Below are 20,604 nucleotides of genomic sequence, written 5' to 3'. Positions count from 1 at the left end.
AATTCTCTCTCCACACTGGTTTACCCTTGGTTATCCACTTCAGATGCTCCTTTACCTGAGCTTCAAAAGCTGTCTCATAGACCCTCATTCTCTCCTAATTCCTATCTTGTGAATGCCCAAGTCCCCTCTTGTTAAAGTCTACGCCCCCTCTATACCTCAGGATGGATCGCTAAATCCCATCTGTCTACCTGATACTTGCCTCGAAGTCCCTCATCAGCCAAGGTTCCCTCATCCTGCCGGTTTCACCCTTCATTCTCACAGTGACACACTGTCTCTGAACCTCTCTACTTCACTCTTAAAAACCTCCCACTTGCCCAATGTCCCTTCACTTACAACTATCCTGTCCCTAGCTCCTGTGAGAACAATAACAAAATGAGCCTTAACCTTTCTCAATGCTATTTTGAAACGAATGGGGTTCTGGTCACTACACTTCACTCCTTCACTTGCTCTGCCTCTTTTCCCAAGGGGAGTTAGACAGTGCATGCTTTCTGGTCAGAATTTCTTGATAGTATTTGTGAAAACTCTTTTGGGCACATTTAATAAATCCACTTCATCCAGTATAGAGGTGCCTGTCTACCTGGGAGATGTTCAAACCCCTGCTATTGGGACCATATTTTTCCGCAGCTGTTTGCCCTTCCTCTACGTGTGGTGAGGACTGAGGCAGGATTCTGATGTGCAGGTGAGAGCACCTTTGTAACCTGCCTCCTTTTCTGTCAGTACCTAGACTCCCCACCACCCTTGCTTCTCCCCCTGTGCACTCCACATCTCTACCTTGGCCCCAGAGGTTGGGGAACACCTGAGACAGCATCCTTCCCACCCGGCCCCCCACCTCCACTGAGGGGATGCTGGGTGCAGCTGAACCTCTAGCAGCCTGACCCCCACGCCCACCCCCTCAGTGTCATGCTCAGCTGGAATGAATACATTGAAACTAGGGTGGAGGTGGGGGGGGTTCAAGGCAGTTTAAATTCAGTGCCTGACGTGGTCATGTGTAGCTATGGGTTTGGGGTTGGGCGTGGAACTCAAGGGGCTGAGGATGGGGGTAGAACAGAGGGCTCAGCGGTCACCTGTGAGATTTGTGAGATGGCCACCAGAGGGAGCAGCTGCCCCACGTCAGATCAGGAAATGTATCCCTATCCTGAATGTGACAGAACTCCCAGTGGATCTCCCAGAGGAGCTTCCAGAGAACCCCCAGAGGAGTTTCCCGAGAACCCCAGAGGAGCATCCAGAGAACGTGTTTCAGACCCAGATCTGGACTTGAACCAGACAAGGTCCAGACCAAGACATGGTCCAGACCTAGATGTAGTCCATACCTGAACCTGACTCAGACATGGTCAAGGTATAGACCTGGTTTAAACCAGTCCCAGACGTGGTCCAGTCATAGCTTGGTCTAGATCCAGACCCTGACCTGAACCAGACGTGGTCCAGACCCAGACTCAGATACAGATCTCATTTTGACCTGGTCCTGACCCAGGGCCATGCCAGACCAGATCTAGACCTGGTACTGATTCATACCCAGTTCGGACCTAAACCCAGACCAGATCCAGGACTTTTACACTGTGTGGCTGCACCGTAGGAATTTCATGCATTTGAATGCCATATTTACGTACATGACAATAAACTCTCATCTCATGATATCCCACCTACTCTACATCTACATCTGTCCCATGAAGGACATATGTCTTCTGCACCACCCTGTCCCCTTGAATCCCAACTTTTAGGATCCCTGCTTGCCACTTGGGCAGTCTGTTCAACAACACACCCCAGAGCCCCACCATTCCCTGTTCTTACCAATGTGCAAAATCTCATACATGTCTAAGGTAAATCCATCTGCCACTGAGGATAAACTTAGTGCCTGCATGAATTTAGGAACAGGTAGGAGACTGAGCTGCTGGAATGGCAGTGCTTCTGCTGGTGCGGACCAGTGGAGAATGGGGAACGGAGTCACAGAGCTCCCCAGCGGGATCCAACTGCCCAATCCGACTGCTGTCAGCTCCATACAGGCGGCCTTTAAATCCTGGGTCTGCGCCCAAGATGGTAGTGCTTCTGATTAGCAGCAGCCATAAAGGTTGCAGACTCCAGGAAAACAGAGGACTGGTACAGGGCACCAGAAAATGTTGAGGCCACCACTTGTTTGAGAAAGAGAAGCAAAGGAGATGAACTCTGGGATAGTGACCTCAGCGACAGACCAGTGAGCAGTTCTGCAGCTGAAGAACACACTGGCGACAGGCTTTTGGTACTCGAGGCAAGGAACCCAGGCAGGCTGTGGGCTGCTGGAGGCTGGCTCGAAACTGGCTGAAGAGGTACCAGGTATTAGAATTAGGATACAAGAGGGTGCTGGAGGTGTCCTGATCGTGTCAGAGGTATGCACCTGGAGCTCAGGTTGTGTTTAGTTTGTACTGAAGGCTGCGGGTGGCTGGAGGTGATTCCACAGACACTTGGTAAATCTGAGGGGACTCTCTTTTGCTTCTCTTTTCTGACTGTAGGAGGTGCAGGCATTTCCTGCCAATGGTGAATCTGTTTGCCTTACAGTAGACTAAAGGAAGTTTTGTGTAATATCACATTTTCTGTTTTATTACATGATAATAAAATAATGTTGAATCTTGAATCCTGGGGGAAGGGGATGGGAAGTAGGAATGGAGGTGAGATGTGGAGGGGGAAAAGAAAGGCGGAGGGATAGAAAGGTGGGGATCTCATGGGTATTGACAGTAGCCAATTAACCCAACTGGGAGGCCGGAGGAACAGGGAAGGCCCATCCAGTCACAGCAGAGCAAACAAAATCTAAACAGGCAGCACCCAAGGTCAGGATTGAACCTGAGTCAATGGAGCAGGGACCTAGTGGCACTACCTGCTGTGCCACTGTGCTGCCACCCGGTCCTGTACTCTGCAGATTCCAGTGATGGGGGGGAGGATGGATGGAAGTGGAGTGAGTGTTGATTGGGGGGGGGGGGGGGTGCTGAGACAGCACAAGGATCTGTTTCTGTGCTGTAACTCTCCAGGATTGTGTAACTCCAGTGTCAATCTGAGGTGCGATCAGGGGTCACTGGTGTCAGCAGTGATCAGGTCACCTAACTACAGGAAAGATATCAATAAGATAGAAAAATTGCAGGAAAATTTCTTGGATATTGCTGGGACTTCAGGAACAGAGTTACAGGGAAAGGTTAAACAGGTTAGGACATTATTCATTGGAGCAAAGAAGAATGAGGGAAAATTAAAATTTTACAACATTCTGATGGGCATAGACAGGCATATCAACCAGAGGACATGGGTTAAAGATGAAAGGGGAAAAAGGGGGAAATGTCATCACACAGAGAGTGGTGGGAGGATGGAACGAACTCCCAGCTGAAGTGGTGAATGCGGGGCTCAATTTTTACATGTAAGAAGAATTTGGACAGGTACATGGATGGGAGGGGTATGGAGGGCTATGAACTGGGTGCAGGTCAGTGGGACCAGGCAGAATAATAATTGGGAGCAGACAAGAAGAGCCGAAAGGCCTTTCTGTGCTGTAGTGTTTAATGTTTCCAGGAGTGATCAGGAGTCAATGGATTCAGGAGTGATCAGGAGTAATCAAGTGTGACTGGTGTCAGGAGTGATCAAATGTGATCAGGCATGATCTGGTCACTGGTGTCAGGATGGGAGAACCTGTGATAAAGAGCTGAATCTAGGCCTGGAACCTCCCTTACTCCTAGATCACAGTTACTGCAGGGTCTCCGCAGCCACACTGAACCCAATGAGCTCCAGATAGAGAACTTCCCCTGTGGTGGCGAGGGTGTGGGGGAGCATGGTCTACCAGGATATTCCAAACCCAACATCTCCAAATCAAGCCCACCCATCGATTGGACCAATGCTCCGTTAATTCCCCACCCCCCACCCATCACAGATCTCATCGAATGTTAGAATGGAGATCACAGACTGGACATAATTGGGTTGGGCGTGGGGATTTCTGAAGAATGTCACAGCCCCTACCTTACACAGGTAGGGGCTGTGGTAGACGTGGAGTGATGGATTTATGTGCTACCTGTCTCCACACAGTGAAAGAAGCACGCAATCTGGTGCCCATGGACCCCAATGGCCTCTCAGACCCCTATGTGAAGTTGAAGCTGATTCCTGACCCGAAGAGTGAGAGTAAGCAGAAAACACGGACCATCAAATGTTCCCTCAACCCGACCTGGAATGAAAGCTTCACCTTGTAAGTGAAAACCTTTGAGAAACTTGGAAATTAGAGCAATGAGAACAAGTAAGGTCATCTAGGACGCGTGCGTGCGTGTGTGTATGTGTATGTGTGTGTGTGTGTGTGTGTGTATATGAAGTTTGGTGAGTATGTGTGTGTGAATGTATGTATATGTGAGTATGTGTGTGTGTATATGTGTGTGTGACTGTGTATGTGCAAGTGAGTGTATGTGTGAATGCGTGTGTATGTGTGAGAGAGTGTGTATGTGAAGTTTGGTGAGTATGTGTTTGAGTATATGTATGTGTGTATGTGTATGTGAGTGAGAATGTTTCTGTATGTGAGTGAGTGTATGTGTGCATGTGTGAGTGTATGTGAGTGTGTGAAGTTTGGTGAGTATATGTGTGTATATATGTTTGTGTACATGTGTTTGTATAGTGTGTGTGTGAGTGTATATGTGTGTATGTGAGTGTGTGATTGTAGGTGTGTGTGAAGTTTGGTGAGTATGTGTGTATGTATGTTTGTATACATGTGTTTGCATGTGTGCAATGTGTGAGTGTGTGTGAGTGTATGTATAAGTGTGTGTGTATGTGAGTATGTGTGTGAAGTTTGAATATGTGTGTGTATGTATGTTTGCATACGTGTTTGTATGTATGTGGGTGGGTGTGCAATGTGTGTGTATTTGAGTTTGTGTCTGTATGTATGAGTGTACGTGTGAGTGTGTGTGAAGTTTGAGTATGTGTGTGTATGTATGTTTACATACATGTGTTTGTATATGTGTGGGTGGGTGGGTGTGCAATGTGAGGGAGAGTGTATGTGTGGGACTGCGAGAGGAAGCCTGGACAAGAGGATGAGTGTTTAAAAAGCTCAAGCAGAGCAGCCTTTAAATGAGAGACCCAGTGTAGATATTAGAATTTGAGATGATGGCTTCAGAGGCTGAGGTGGTGATGCAGGAGTAGGGGCAAGGTAAGGACAGGTTGTTCTAACTCTTTAATCGACAGTGGAAATGGCAGCCAGGGTGAGGGACCTGCTCCGTTTGCACAAAGTCCCTAGTCAGGGAAGCCAACGGTATCCGTGAGACATGCATCCAACTGCAGCTCTTTTCAAACCTTATTAGGGAATTGGAACTGTATTTGGATGAACTCTGATCATTCAGGAGGCAGAAGGTGTGATAGACAGAAGTTACAGGGATGCAATCACACTTAGATGGAAGGTTGAAGGTAGCTGAGTGAGAGTCAGGAAAGGGAAAGGGAACCGGCAGGCTGTTCAAGGTACACCTGTGGCCATTCCCCTCATCAACAGATATACCCTTTTAGATAATTCTGGGGAGGGAATGACCTATCTGGGCAAGGCAGCAGACAGATCAATAGGACCATGGTTGGCTCCGAGCCTCAGAAGAGAAGGGTGAAGTTAGGTAGAGTGATAGTCACAGGGGACTCGATAGTCAGGGAACAGATAGGAGAATCTGTGGCTGAAAAAGAGACTCCTGGATGGTGTTGCCTCCTGGCTCTTGGGTCCAGGATGTCTCTGAGCAAGGGTAGGGTGACCAGCCAGAGGTCGCAATTCATATTGGTACCAATGACATGGGCAGGAGTGGGGTAGAGGTCTTGCAAAGTAAGTTGAGGGAGTTGGGAAAGAGGTTGAAGAGCAGAACTTCCAAGATGGGAATCTCTGGATTACTCCTGGTACCATGATAGGGAAGGTCAGAACAGGAGGATGATTCAGACAAACATGTGGCTGAGGAGATGGTGGAGGGGGCAGGTTTCAAGTTTTTGGAGAATTGGGAACTTTTCATGAAGAGTGACCTGTGCAAGTGGGATGGGATGCATCTGAACTGGAGGAGAACCAATATCCTGGCAGGGACATTTGCTGATGCTGTTGGGGGGTGGGGGGGAGGAAGGAATTTAAACTAGATTCGCAGGGGCGGGGGGGGGTGTGGGGTGGTGTGGGAACCAAAGTGAAGAAGCAGAGGAAGAGACAGTTGATGCATAAGTTGGGAAAGCGGGTAGGGAGTTTGTGTGGAAGGACAGACAGAGTGGGCAAAACTGCAGCCAGTGGAATGTCTTATAATGAAACAGGGACACAGAGTAAAAAAGTGTAACAAATACAATGTCGTGTATGCACTTACACGAGGAGGACTTGGGAGACGTGGTGCTTTTCTCATTCTTTAATACCATCAGACTAACATGACGACTGACATACAGAGATATGTGGAGGGGTGACATCATCATGTGGGCGTCATGATGTACAGCAGGGTGGACTTATACACACTTCCCCCACAACCCCGTGCAATATATGTGGAATGGGCCCCCTCTAACTACATCGGGCTTATGACTACTAGTGATAATTAGGGTACATATACTGAGTAATTATAATACAGGAAGGAATTTAATAATAATTATGGGACACAGTCCTTAAAGTGCTCTAGAGGTCTTCTTTCTCTCTTGGACTGCCTCTGTGTGGCAGGCTGGACTAGTATTTGCTCGGGGCTGTTCTGGGTGGGCTCCATTGATAGTCGGGTCAATGGCGACTGCTTACCTTCGCTGGCCTCCGGGGTTCTACGTGCTGGGCTGCTTGTCACATTTACTGTGCTATCTGTCTCTGCCCCTCTTTCACTTGGCCCAAGGGGTTGGATTGCTGTGGCAGGCCATGGCAGGTCTGGTTCTACCTCCTCCAGGTCATGAGGTAATCTGTGGACTTTAGTGTCAGACAATGACCGCAATAGGTCAATGTGTCATGATCCAACTGCGCTGGGTAGGTCACGTCTCCAGAATGGAGGACCATCACCTTCCCAAGATCGTGTTATATGGCGAGCTCTCCGCTGGCCACCGTGACAGAGGTGCACCAAAGAAGAGGTACAAGGACTGCCTAAAGAAATCTCTTGGTGCCTGCCACATTGACCAACGCCAATGGGCTGATATCGCCTCAAACCGTGCATCTTGGCGCCTCACAGTTTGGCGGGCAGCAACCTCCTTTGAAGAAGACCGCAGAGCCCACCTCACTGACAAAAGACAAAGGAGGAAAAACCCAACACCCAACCCCAACCAACCAATTTTCCCCTGCAACCCCTGCAACTGTGTCTGCCTGTCCCGCATCGGACTTGTCAGCCACAAACGAGCCTGCAGCTGACATGGATATTTACCCCTCCATAAATCTTCGTCTGCGAAGCCAAGCCAAAGAAGAAAGAATCTTATGTCAGTACTCTGTCTCTCACCCACTTCTAGTGTTCTAGATAAAGTTTATGGTGATGTGGATTTTTCTAAACGGAGGCCCAGATCAGGGTGAACTATGGATAGTCTCGTCCGCAAGTTGCGGCCAAATACCAATTCCTCTAGGGTGCATTTAGTGAATGTGGTGTGTTTCTGTACCCCAATAGGAAATCTGCAATTCTGAGAAGCCAGGAGGCGTTTAGGAGCTTTTCCATTTTCATCGCCTTTTTGAATGTTTGCACAAAGCGTTCTGCCTCCCCATTAGTAGTTGGGTGATAGGGTGCTGACAAAATATGTCTGATATTGTTGTCACACATCAATTTCTTAAAAGGTTCTGATGTAAACTGGGGTCCATTGTCTGTGACCAATTCGTGAGGTAGTTTGAACATGGCAAACATGGCCTGTAGACGTTCAATTGTGGAATCGGTTTTAGTTTTTCATATGCGTAACTACTGGCCATTTGGAATGTGCATCCACCGCTATAAGCAAAGTCTCTCCCATAGAATGGCCCTGTGAAGTCTACATGAATCTGATTCCAGAGTTTGGATGGCCATTTCCATGAGTTGGCCTCAGGTTGCAGCATTTTTGGCTTAATTGGCTGACATATTTTGCATATGGTGGCTTGCCATTTGGCTGGGATAATTGTACAGGTACCCCATAGTAAACATCTTTCTTCAAATGCTAATTCATGGTGGTGTGTGAAGTAAGTTTTTAGGTCTTCTGGTATAACCTTAGGTTCTTTGCTTAACGTTGCTTCCTTTTGGGTTTCTTTTGCCGATCATCTGGGCTGTAATGGGCAGTTGTTTTTGTTGTTCATGGTTAATAGCTGTGCTTCTGCTGTCCATTTAATAATTTCTTCTTTTTGTTCAGTTTCGGGTAGTGGTAAGCGTGATAAGGCATCCATGTGGCTGTTGAGTGTTCCCAGTTTAAGTTTTACCTTATAGTTGGATGTGGCTAGTAGCATGGCCCATCTTTGAATTCTGGCTGCAGCTAATATTGGTATCCCTTGGTGGGGGTCCAGAATCAAACTTAGAAGTTGTTGTCAGTGATTAGGGTGAAAGTTTTTCCGTAGAGATATCAGTGGAATCTTTTTACACCAAACATTATTGCTAATCCTTCTTTTTCCAGTTGTGCGTAATTGTGTTAGCTTGCAGTTAATGTCCGCGAAGCATATACCACTGGTTGCTCACCCTTCTCTGTGGTTTGGGACAATCCTGCTCCCAGTCCTTCTGGTGAAACATCAACGGCTAGAGTCACTTCCTTCTCTGGGTTGTAGTGGATCAGAACCTCATTTGTTGATGTTAATATTTCCTTCAGTGTTTTTAGTTTCTGTATTCCAGTACCATTTTTGATCTTTCATGAGTAAGCGGTTTAGGGGGCTGCATGTTGTAGACGTGTTAGGGATATGTTTCCAATAGAGATTTATGAGCCCTAGAAAGGACTGTAATTCTGGCTTCTTGGTTGTATATGGAGCTTTGCAAATGGCTTCTGTGGCCACTGGATCCATTCGTACCCCCTCCTTGTTGATTGTAAATCCCAAGTACGTCACTGAGGGCAGCAAGAAGACACACTTATCCTGTCGTAGTCGTACATTGGCTGCTACTCGAAGTAAAGACACACACATGAGTGTAGTCAGTATAGCTCTGGTTTATTGGGGCTGAAGCCCGACTTTTATACTATTTGCGTTCCTGTCGTTTGCCCACATTTGTTGACGTCGCTACCTGCATAACAATAGCGGGTTTCCCACATGCGGGTACATTCTTACATGACAATACCTTCTTCCCCACACACTGTCCCTATCTGTTGGCTGTACAGTGGGGCCAGTGCCATGTTGGGGATTCTGGCCCCTATGTTGCCTTAGCTGTTAGATGGCCGGTTTGCTTGGGGTCTGTGCAGTCTGCTGGCTCCTGGTTGCACTCCCACCTGGAGTGCCTTCCCAATTGCTGCAGCGGCGTGCCTCAACATGACCCTCCCCAGAACCAGAGGTATTATCTTTGGTGCCCGAAGGCAGTGTCTCTGTAAGCTTTGGTGGCCTGCCTCTCCAGCATGGTGCTGGCATCTTGACTGGGCCTGCTGGGTCCAGGTGTGCTGGCTTTAGCCTGTCCATAGTGAAGACCTCCGTCTTGCCTTCAACCTCCAGCTTGAACTGGACATGTTGCTTATGACCCAAAATGAACCTCTCATACGGCCTCTGTAACGGTGGACAGTGTGGACCCCTGCGAATGAAAACGTACTCACAGTCCTGCAGGTCTTTGGGTACGTTGGTCCTCACTTATCTGTGCCAGGTGGCTGATTCATTCCTGTAGCCTGCGGAGGAGTACAGTTGTGTCATCTTGTTGCGTGTCTGGGGGTTGTACAAATTCCCCGGGGACCACCAGTGGAGCTCCATACACGAGTTCTATGGAAGAGATGTTGAGGTCCTCCTTGGGTGCGGTGTGGACCCCCAACAGTGCCCATGGTAGCTCCTCTACCCAGTTGGATTCCTGTAGTCTGGCCCTGTGCGGATTTGAGGTGTCTGTGGAAATGCTCCACCAGCCCATTTGATTGCAGCTGTCGTGTGGTGTAGCTGAGCACTCCACAGTGTGGCGAAGTCGGACCATAAGCTGGAGGTGAATTGGGCCCCTCTGTCTTCTGATGTAATGTATGCTGAACCATGCCACGCAGAATGAGATGAGGGCTTGGCACATGGTGTTGTGGAGGTTTCTTCCATCGGGACTGCTTCTGGCCAACTGGTGAAATAATTGACCATTATGAACAGTTAGTGGAAACCCTGAGATACTAGTAGGGATCCCATGATGTCCTCATGGACATGGTCAAACCTTAGCTCTGCAGGCTCGAAATGCTATTTTGTGGTCTTGGTATGCCACTGTACCGTGGCTGTTTGGCACTGTGTGCCACCCGCTGACCTGTTTCCGGAGACCATGGCACACATATTTGCTGGCCACCAGTCGGACCGTGGTCCAGATGGATGGATGAGCCAGCCTGTGGATGGAATTGAAAACCTGTCGTTGCCAAGCCGCCGGGACAATAGGTCTGGTCACGTCGCACAGGAGGGTGAGGTTACCTGCGCCAACCGGGATGTCCTGGAGTTGCAGTCCCGATATGGTTGTCCTGTACTAGGGCATCTCTGCATCATCTTGCTGCGCCTTCACCAGTCCTACGAAATCCACTCCCTTTAATAACGCATGGATGCTCTGCCTGGATAGTGCGTCCGCCATCACGTTGTCCTTGCCAGAGACGTCGCACATCTGTGGTGTGCTCGAGATGTATGACAGGGGTCTGAAATTTTGGCCAGGGTTTGTGATCGGTAAAGGCTGTAAATGTTCTGCCCTTGAGGAAGTACCAGAAGTGCCGGATGGCGAAGTACAGTGACATTAGCTCTCTGTCGAAAGCACTGTACTTCAGTTCCGGAGGCCACAGATATTTGCTGAAGAAAGCCAGTGGTCGCCAACTCCCTTTGATATGCTGTTCCAGAACTCTGCCAATCACTGTACCTGAGGAATCACCGTCAGGGCTGTTGGAGCATCTGCTTTCAGGTGCTCCAAAAGAGCAGTGCCCGCCAGGAATTCCTTGGTCTTCATGAAAGCTCTTTTTCCCATATTACATCTTTGGCCTTGCCTGCCATCCGTGAGAACAAGGGTCACATGATTCTGTCAGCTGAGGGAATGAACCTGTGATAAAAATTGATCATCCCCAGACATGCTGGGCCTAGGAATCCTCCGGGTGGCCCCCACCTTGCTGGGTAGTGGTGTGGCCCCGTCCTTGATTAATCCTATGGCCTTGGAAGTCAATGATCTCCAACCCGAACTGGCATTTGGCTGGATTAATTGTCAGTTGGGTGTAGAGGTTGCAGTCTTTGCTTGCCACGAGGATGTCATATAAGTAGATGAAGATGCCATCCAGGTCTTGGCCCACTGCGTTCATCAGCTGCTGGAAGTTTGCGCTGCATTCTTCAACCTGAACGACATGCGCAAGAATTCAAACAGGCCAAACAGGGTGATGATGGTGGTCTTAGGGATTTTATCAGGGTGTACTGGGACCTGATGGTATCCCCACGTGAGGTCCACTTTTGAGATCTTCGCCCCTTGCAGGTCGGCCGTAAAATCTTGGATGTGCAGCACGGGGTAACAATTTAGCGTTGTGGCCTCATTGAGATGGTGGTATTCTCCGCACAATCTCTACTGCCCCACCCCCCCCCCCCCCCAGTGGCCTTGGGCACCATGTGCAGGGGAGAAACTCTTCCAGTTTTTTGAACTCTTCATTTGCTAGTTGGAGCTTCTCCAGAGGAAGTCATCTTGTTCTTACATGGAGCGGCAGGCCCTGGGTCAGGATATGATGCTGTACTCCATGCTGGGGCTATCTCTGTGGTGAACTGGAGGTGGGGTGTGGGTATGCACTGCCAGGAACTCTTTCAGGGCTGGTCGGTGGATCGCTGCACTGAGTCCAGATGGGGGGCCGGGAGCCTGGAGTCCTTGAAGGGGAAGTCTGGTAAGTCTGTGCGTGGACCTGTCTCTGACCCTTCAGGTCCACCAGCAGGCTGTGGGCGTGCATGAAGTCTGCCCCGAGGAGCAGCTATTTCACTGCTGCCAACATGAACACCCACAAGAAGAGGCTGCCTCCCAACTGCAGTTGGACCTTGCGTGTGCCATAGGTCCTGATTGTGCCCTCAGCACTTGCATGTTTCTGGTTTCCTGTTGGGCTCACCTCCCTTGTGGGGTGGTTGTTCCTTCGGCGGGCTGGTCCGGCGATGAGCCCCATGGATGCTGAGCATTCTCTTTTCTGCTTCCATAGGATGTCCACTCGTGCTGCAACATTCCAGGGGTCACTGAAGTCAAGTGTCCACCAGGAGCAGTTGGACATCCTCAGGTAGTTGCTCTAGGAACACCTGCTCCAACATTATGCAGGGTCATGCTTCCCAGTGAGGGCCAGCATATCGTTCATCAGGGCCAATGGGGGCCTGACCCCAGCCCATCCAAGTGGAGCAGACGTGCTCCTCTCTCACGCCTTGAGAGCCCCGAAGGTCTCAATAAGTTAAGTCTTTGAAGGCAGTGTAGGCACCTTCCAACAGGGGCCCCTGGATGAAATTGGCCACCCGATTCGTCGTCGCTCATCATGTGGTATGATCATGTGACTGCCATGATCTGCCAGATCTGAAACATATGGTCGAACCATACGTGTGGGCAATTTTTCCAGAAGGTCGGCAGCTTCAGGGCGACTGCATTGACTACTGCCGGCTCGCTCTTTAGATGCCGTCTAAACCATTGGAGTCACCAATTGTAACCACGCGCAACTCGAAGTAAAGACACACACACACACACACACACACACACACATGAGTGTAGTCAGGTATAGCTCTGGTTTATTAGGGCTGAAGCCCAACTCTTATACCGTTTGCGTTCCCGCCGTTTGCCCCCATTTGCTGACATCACCGCCTGCATAACAATAGTGGGTTTCCCGCATGCAGGTACATTCTTACATGACAATACCTTCTTCCCTGCACACTCTCTCTATCTATTGGCTGTGCAGCGGGGCCAGCGCCATGTTGGGGATTCTGGCACCTATGCTGCCTCAGCCATTCAACGGCCAGTGCTGCTGTGCGGTCTGCTGGCTCTTGGTTTTGCTTGCCACCTAGAGTGCCAGCCCGATTGCCATGGTGGCATGCTGCTACAGTTACATATTTTCTGGATTCTTTGTCCAACTCTATTTGTTGATATGCCTGTGACAAATCCAGTTTTGTGAACTTATGCCCTCCATTTAATGCTTGGAATAGTTCTTCTGCTTTGTACTAGTGCCTAGTTGATGGTGACTTTGTAATCGCCGCAAATGTGAATCTCACCGTTTGCTTTCCATACAGGTACAATGGGCAATGTCCAATCCCTGTATTCTATTGGTTCTAATAGGCCTTCATCTCTTAACCTATTTAACTCAGCTTCAGTTTTTCCTTTCATTGCGGATGGAACTGTTCTGGCTTTGATGAACTTTAGTTCCACATTCTTAATTGCAGTTTGGCTTGAACCTCTTTGATCTTTCCCTTGCAGGAAAACCATGGTGTCATTGAGAATCTGGTTGAGTTCTGGTTGGGTGTTGTCTTCGTGGTTTACATTCATTATTGAACCGATTTCCAGCCATTCTAGGGGAATGTGTTGTAGCCAATTTCTTCAGAAAAGAGCTGGTCCCTGGGTATCTATGATGTAGAGAAATAGTGTTTTTGGTTTTGTTGCTTCCATTGTACTTTAACAGTACATTTCCCAAACACTGATTTTATCTCCTGTAACAGATCTCAGTGTTACTTCAGTTGTTTTCACTGGATGGTGTGGTTGCAAGCGTTGCTTTAAATCTAATGGCATTGAAGACACTAATTTTTTTCAGATATTTGCAAATGAGGCATTTTCTTCAATCTCAGATACCTGATTCTCCTGGGCCAGCTGATGCGAACATTGTTGATGTTTTAGTTTACGACATTCTCGCAAAGATTTATCTATATTTATAAGTTGAGAACTGCCCCTCTAGTTAAAATTTAAAATGCCTGGGAACAGGATTTAAACCTTTCACTATCAGACGAGGTTTGGGATTCAGTTTTTAAGCTGGCTAATACTACATCCATATGTGCCCGTCATTGTTGGCTATAATTTAAACCTGTACATAGTTTAAAGTTAAATTGTCTCATTTCTATTCAGATAAATGTAAGAGAGGAGAGGCTTCTTGAATTCATATGTTCTGGACATGTCCTAGCCTTGAAAAATACTAGAGGGATGTGTTTCAAACTTTATCCTTTATCCTTAATATAAATCTAAAGCCTTACCCTTTGGCTGCTCTTTTTGGTACAACTGGAGTTTAACTTCAATCAAATGTCATACCCTTTCTTTTGCCTCTCTTCTGGCCAGATGTGTAATAATGTTTAGATGGAAGGATGCTGTCCGCCAACCCATGCTCAGTGGCTGAGGGACATTATGCCCTGCTTAAATTTGGAAAAGATTCATTACTTAATTAATAATTCAAATATCAGGTTTCAAATGTTGTGGGGACCATTCCTGAATTATTTCCATATTTTTTGATATAAAATTAATCTTGAATTCCAGTACTTTGCCATTTATTGCAGGAAGGAAGTAGGTTTTTTTAGCCATTCAACATTGGAATGGGGATTGGCTTTAGGGATACAACTATTAGTGATAAAAATTTTTAGATGTGCTTTTGTATTTTGGATGCTCTCTATGTGCCTCTATATTTTGCTGAGCCATGTAATCTGTTACTTTCATTCTGCATTCCATAAATATTTTGCTCATATATGTTTATTTGTGTAAAAACCAATTAAAATACTATAAAAAAGAAAAGAAGAAACAAGATAAGAATCCATGGTATAACAGGAAACATACTAGCATTGGTAGAGCATTGGCTGATTGGTAGGAAACAAGAATGTTGGAAAACAAGGATTCTGATTGCCTGCCATTTGTTGGTGGTGCTCCACAGGAGTCATTGGGGCCATTTATTTTTATGTTGTATATTAATGATTTAAATCAGTGGTTTTCAACCTATTTCTTTCCACTCGCATGCCACTTTAAGTATTCCCTATGCCATCAGTGCTCTGTGATTAGTAAGGGATTGCTTAAGGTGGTATGTGGGTAGAAAGAAACAGTTTGAAAACCACTGTTTTAATTGTCCCTAATTGACTCATTATGTGCACAGTTTCATAACTCCAAAGGAAATGGGCCATGACAATTTTTCTAAAGCAAAATATTTCAGTAACTATTGGGTCTAGAGCAGTGGTTCTCAACCTTACCTTCCTACCACCTTAAGCAATCCCATACTAATCACAGAGTGTTTATGGCATAGGGATTACTTAAAGTGGTATGTGAGTGGAAAGAAAAAGGTTGAGAACCACTGGTTTAGATTATGGAATGAATGGCTTTGTGGCGAAGTTTGCAGATGATATGAAGGTAGGTGGAGGAGCAGGTAGTGTAGAGGAAGCACAGAGGCTGCAGAAGGAATTTGACAGATTAGGAGAATGGGCGTATAAGTGGCAGATGAAATACAATTGTTGGAAAGTGTACAGTCATGCACTTTGGTAGAAAAAAAATAAATGGGCAGACTATTTTTTTTAATAGGCAGAAAATTTAAAATCCCCTGATGCAAAGGGACCTCCCCAGATGCAAGGGGAGTCCTTGTGCAGGATAGGCTGAAGATAAACTTTCAGGTTGAGTCAGTGGTGAAGAAGGCAAATGCAATGCTGGCGTTCATTTCAAGTTGAGTAAAATATAAGAGCAGGGGTGTGCTGTTGAGGTTTTATAAGGCTCTGGAGAGATCTCCTTGGAGTGTTGTGAGTAGTTTTGGGCCCCTCATTTAAGAAAGGATGTGCTGATGTTGGAGAGGGTTCAGAGGAGGTTCACAAGGATGATGATGAGAATGAAAGGCTTATAATGAGGACCTTTTGACCGTGCTTGTTGGAAATTTAGGCGAATAAGGGGGGGATCTTTTTTTTCAAACTTTATTTAAAGGATAGAAAAAAAACATAACATACAGTATATTAATAACCAAAAATTTTTTTCCAAGGATATATATATAAAAAACCAAAACAAAACAAAAAAATTAAAAAAAAAAAATATATATTATATAAAAATAATTATAAATGTTAATAACATTTCAGTGTATATCTAAATGCATATATTTCAAATACAGAGACCACTTACTAACAAAAGAAGAATAATTATCAGGTAAATTATAGGTATTTTTTTCCATGACAATATATACTTTCAATTCATTGTGCCAGAGTAATATATTAATCTCAGTATCATCTTTCCAAGTACTAGCAACACATTTCCGCACTACTGATAACATCAAATGTACAAAAGCAATTTGAATTTTATCCAATCCCATTCCCCTTAACGGATACAAATTTCCCAACAAAAAAATTGTTCGATCTAATGGTAATGTAAAATTATATAATTTTTCCAAAACTACTTCAATTCCTTGCCAAAATGATTGAACTTTAACACAAGTCCAAATGGCATGTAAAAAAGTTCCAATACATGAGCCACATCTAAAACAAGAATCTGAATTACTAAACCCATATTTTTTCAACTTTTCCGGGGTCAAATATAATTGATGTAAAAAATTATAATTAACCATCTTACTTTAGTCAATTTAATGACATTATCCTGACACATAGTCGCCCAATCATCTTCAGGAAAAACAAATACTAAAATCCTCTCCCATTTAAGTTTTAATTTCTCCCAATCTGACTTGTCCATACTATCTTGTAACAAATTATACATAACTGAAATATAACCCTTTTTCGGTATAGAGGAAATCAAAGATTCAAATCTCGCTTTGCGAGAGGAGTCACGTGATGGAGTAGTGGCCGGTAGGGGAATACCAGCCCTCTCCAGAAAAGAAGAAATAAAGTGAAGAAAATACAAAGTTCAAGAAATACAAAACATAACAAATAAAAGATAAAGTTGTAGAGAAAAGAAAGAAAATGGCACCTAAGAAGGAAAAAATAAAAACAACGGGAAAAATAGAAGAAAAGACGCCAGAAGAGAAAGGGGAAGGCCTTACCTGCATGAAGAAACAGGGAGTCGTCGTGGAGAAGAGAGCCCATTCTCCGAGGTTGGTGACAACCCCGCAGAGTTGTGACCCCCCACCCCCCCCCCCCCCCCCCCGACCGCTAGACTGCAAAAATGGCTCTCTCAGCCAAACAAAAGTGTGCTTACTAAGGAGAAGGAGAACACCGACAGGAGGGGGGCTCAGCCGAGGAGCGGGAAACACAACATGACCAGCTGAGGGATGCTCGAAACCAGTGCTCTTCTGGAAGAAGAGGAAAGCGACAGGAAAGGGAGTGAAAGGAAAGAAAAACAGCAGCAGGAGGCCCAACAGATGAGTAGCCCAGAAGAAGTGGACCAACAGCAAGAAGCCAAGCAAGAAGAAAGTCAGAAGAGACACAGATACAAGGAAGAGAAGAAGAAGACACAAACACAGGTGCAGACACAGAAGAAGAGGAAGAAGAAGACCAAGATATATCTGCACAGAGAAATAGAAGGTAAAACAGATGGACAGAATATAGATAAAGTTTTTTTTTTCCAAGAACAAATGAGAGCTTTAAAAGAATGGTTGACATTAGAATTTAGTGAAATTAAAAGAAAAATGAAAAGTACAGAAGAAAAAGTGAATAGATTAGAGCTGGTCTTAACAGAAATAGGGAAAAGATTAGAAAATGTGGAAGAATGAGAAATGCCTGTAGAAATGGAATTGAATGACTTAAGAGGAAAATTGGAAGAAAGTGAAAAAAGTTAAAGAGTCACAAGAGCGTTAGCTCAGAAAATTGATATGTTGGAAAATTATAGTAGGCGAAACAACATAAAAATAGTGGGCCTAAAGGAAGATGAAGAAGGCACAGATATGAAGGAATTTATAAAAGAATGGATCCCAAAGGTCCTGGGAATTACAGAAATACAGGAAGGAATGGACATAGAAAGGGCACATAGAACACTAGCTCCGAAGCCACAGATACATCAAAAACCAAGATCCATTTTAGTAAAATTTTTGAGATATACTGGAGCGGGCAAGGAATAAAATTAGAGAAGACAATAAACCATTGGAATAGAAGGGTCAAGGAGAGATGAAGAGTTGTAACAAGAATGAAGAACGGCGATAAAATAAATATAAAGATGTAAAAATAATGTGTATGTAAGAACTAAAGAAGGGAAAGAGAAGGGAAAGAATGAAGAACGGCGATAAAATAAATATAAAGATGTAAAAATAATGTATATGTAAGAACTAAAGAAGGGAAAGAGAAGAGAAGAAAGGAAATAAAGGGGAAAAAAGAGTGTGAACTTTGTTATATATGTAAAAAAAAAGTCTTTTCTGGAGGTGGGGTTGGGTGGGAGAGAATAACCGTCACTGCGGAATCAGTTGACGCTTGCGAGCAGGTTCACAATCCAAATGGAGAGGGGAGTTGTAGTTGCCCGGCAAAGAATAAGGGGAAACTCACAGCGGGGGGGGGGGGGGGGGCGTGACATTTGGGGTTAAGGGAATATTGGATGTGGGAATTGTTGAAGTATTTTATGTTTTAAATGTGTTGTCATACATTGTTTAAAAAGGGAAAACTGAGAGATTAAAATGGGGAAAAGGGGGATGATGGTGGTGAGGAAGCAGAAATGAGGTGTCAACAGGATATGAGATGGCCATGTTGAACTATATGACGATAAATATTAATGGAATACATAGCCAAATTAAACAGAAGAGGCTATTAAATTTCCTGAAAAAAGAAAAAATAGACATAGCATTTGTGCACGAAACACATCTAACTGAAGTGGAACATAATAAATTAAAGAGAGACTGGGTAGGGCACGTAGCGGCAGCATCATATAATTCAAAAGCTAGAGGTGCAGCTATATTAATTAATAAAAATGTACCAATCAAAATAGAGGAGGAAATAATATATCCAGCAGGGAGGTATGTAATGATAAAGTGTCAGATATATTCAGAATTTTGGAATTTGATCAATATATATGCACCTAATGAAGAGGATCAAAAGTTTATGCAATATATTTTTTTGAAGATTGTAGATAAGCAGGGGAATATATTGATAGGAGGGGATTTTAACCTTAATTTGGATGCAATGTTGGATAAAAATTATTTTTCTCTTGAATATATAGTGTCATTTTCTCCCCTTTCCCCCCCTCCCTTCCCTCCCTCCCTCACCCCCCTTCCCATTTATTCAAAGTTCAATCTATAAGATACATTAAACCCATTAAACAATGTTGTCACTTAATAAAAATAAACAAGAAATTTTTGTCTTTTACTTTTATATACTGAGTCAGTTCATTTCGTTGTCTTCTCCTTCTGTCATTTTAGGTGGTGGAGGTCCATGGTAGGATTTCTCTATTATGTTTCATGTATGGATCCCATATTTGTTCGAATATTGTGATGTTATTTCTTAAATTATATGTTATTTTTTCTAATGGAATACATTTATTCATTTCTATGTACCATTGCTGTATTCTCAAGTTGTCTTCTGATTTCCAGGTTGACATAATATATTTTTTTGCTATAGCTATGGCTATCATAATAAATCTTTTTTGTGCTCCATCCAAATCGAGCCCAAATTATTTATTTCTTATATTACTTAGAAGGAAGATCTCTGGGTTTTTTGGTATATTGCTTTTTGTGATTTTATTTAATATCTGGTTTAGATCTTCCCAAAATTTTTTCGCATGTACATGCCCAAATTGCATGTATTGTTGTTCCCGTTTCCTTTTTACAACAAAAACATCTGTCTGATACTGTTGGGTCCCATTTATTTAACTTTTGGGGTGTGATGTATAGCCTGTGTAACCATTTATATTGTATCATGCATAATTTCGTGTTTATTGTATTTCTCATAGTTCCGGAGCATAGCTTTTCCCATGTTTCATTCTTTATCTTTATGTTTAGATCTTGTTCTCATTTTTGTTTAGGTTTACAGTTTGTTTCGTCTTTCTCCTTTTCTTGCAGTTTGATGTACATGTTTGTTATAAATTTTTTAATTATCATTGTGTTTGTAATCACATATTCAAAATTGCTTCCTTCTGGTAACCTCAGACTGTTTCCCAATTTATCCTTCAAGTAGGTTTTCAGTTGGTGGTATGCAAACATTGTATCGTGAGTTATATTATATTTGTCCTTCATTTGTTCAAAAGATAATCATTTATTTCCCGAAAAACAATTTTCTATTCTTTTGATCCCTTTTCTCTCCCATTCTCTGAAGGAAAGGTTATTTATTGTGAAAGGGATTAGTTGATTTTGTGTCAGTATTAATTTTGGTAGTTGATAATTTATTTTATTCCTTTTTACGTGAATCTTCTTTCAAATGTTGAGCAGTTGGTGCAATACTGGTGAATTCCTATGTTGCACCAACTTTTCAACTTACTTATATAGTATATGTTCAGGTATCTTCTCCCCTATTTTATCTAGCTCTAATCTGGTCCAATCTGGTTTTTACCTTGTTTGATAAAAATCTGATAGGTATCTTAATTGGGCTGCTCTATAATAATTCTTAAAGTTTGGTAGTTGTAAGCCTCCTTGTTTGTACCATTCTGTTAATTTATCTAGTGCTATCCTCAGTTTCCCCCCTTTCCATAAGAATTTCCTTATTATTTTCTTTAGCTCCTTGAAGAATTTCTCTGTTAGGTGAATTGGTAATGATTGAAATAGGTATTGGAAAGATGTTCATTTTAATACAGTTTATCCTTCCTA

At 44.3% G+C, this 20,604-nt stretch overlaps 1 protein-coding gene across 1 annotated transcript in view; it reads left to right on the top strand.

The window, feature by feature from the left end:
* Nucleotides 1-20,604, top strand: part of LOC138759084 (protein kinase C beta type-like) — a 226,664-nt gene that overhangs the window by 104,165 nt on the left and 101,895 nt on the right. The window contains exon 5 of the mRNA XM_069928963.1: nt 4,030-4,186. Within this exon, the coding sequence (XP_069785064.1) occupies nt 4,030-4,186 (157 nt within the window). The remainder of the gene's footprint in view (nt 1-4,029; nt 4,187-20,604) is intronic.

The sequence above is a fragment of the Narcine bancroftii genome, chromosome 3 (assembly GCF_036971445.1).
Source record: "Narcine bancroftii isolate sNarBan1 chromosome 3, sNarBan1.hap1, whole genome shotgun sequence".
Taxonomy (NCBI): Eukaryota; Metazoa; Chordata; class Chondrichthyes; order Torpediniformes; family Narcinidae; genus Narcine; species Narcine bancroftii.
Note: the sequence above shows the minus strand (reverse complement) of the source record. Positions and strands in the feature narration are given on the sequence as shown.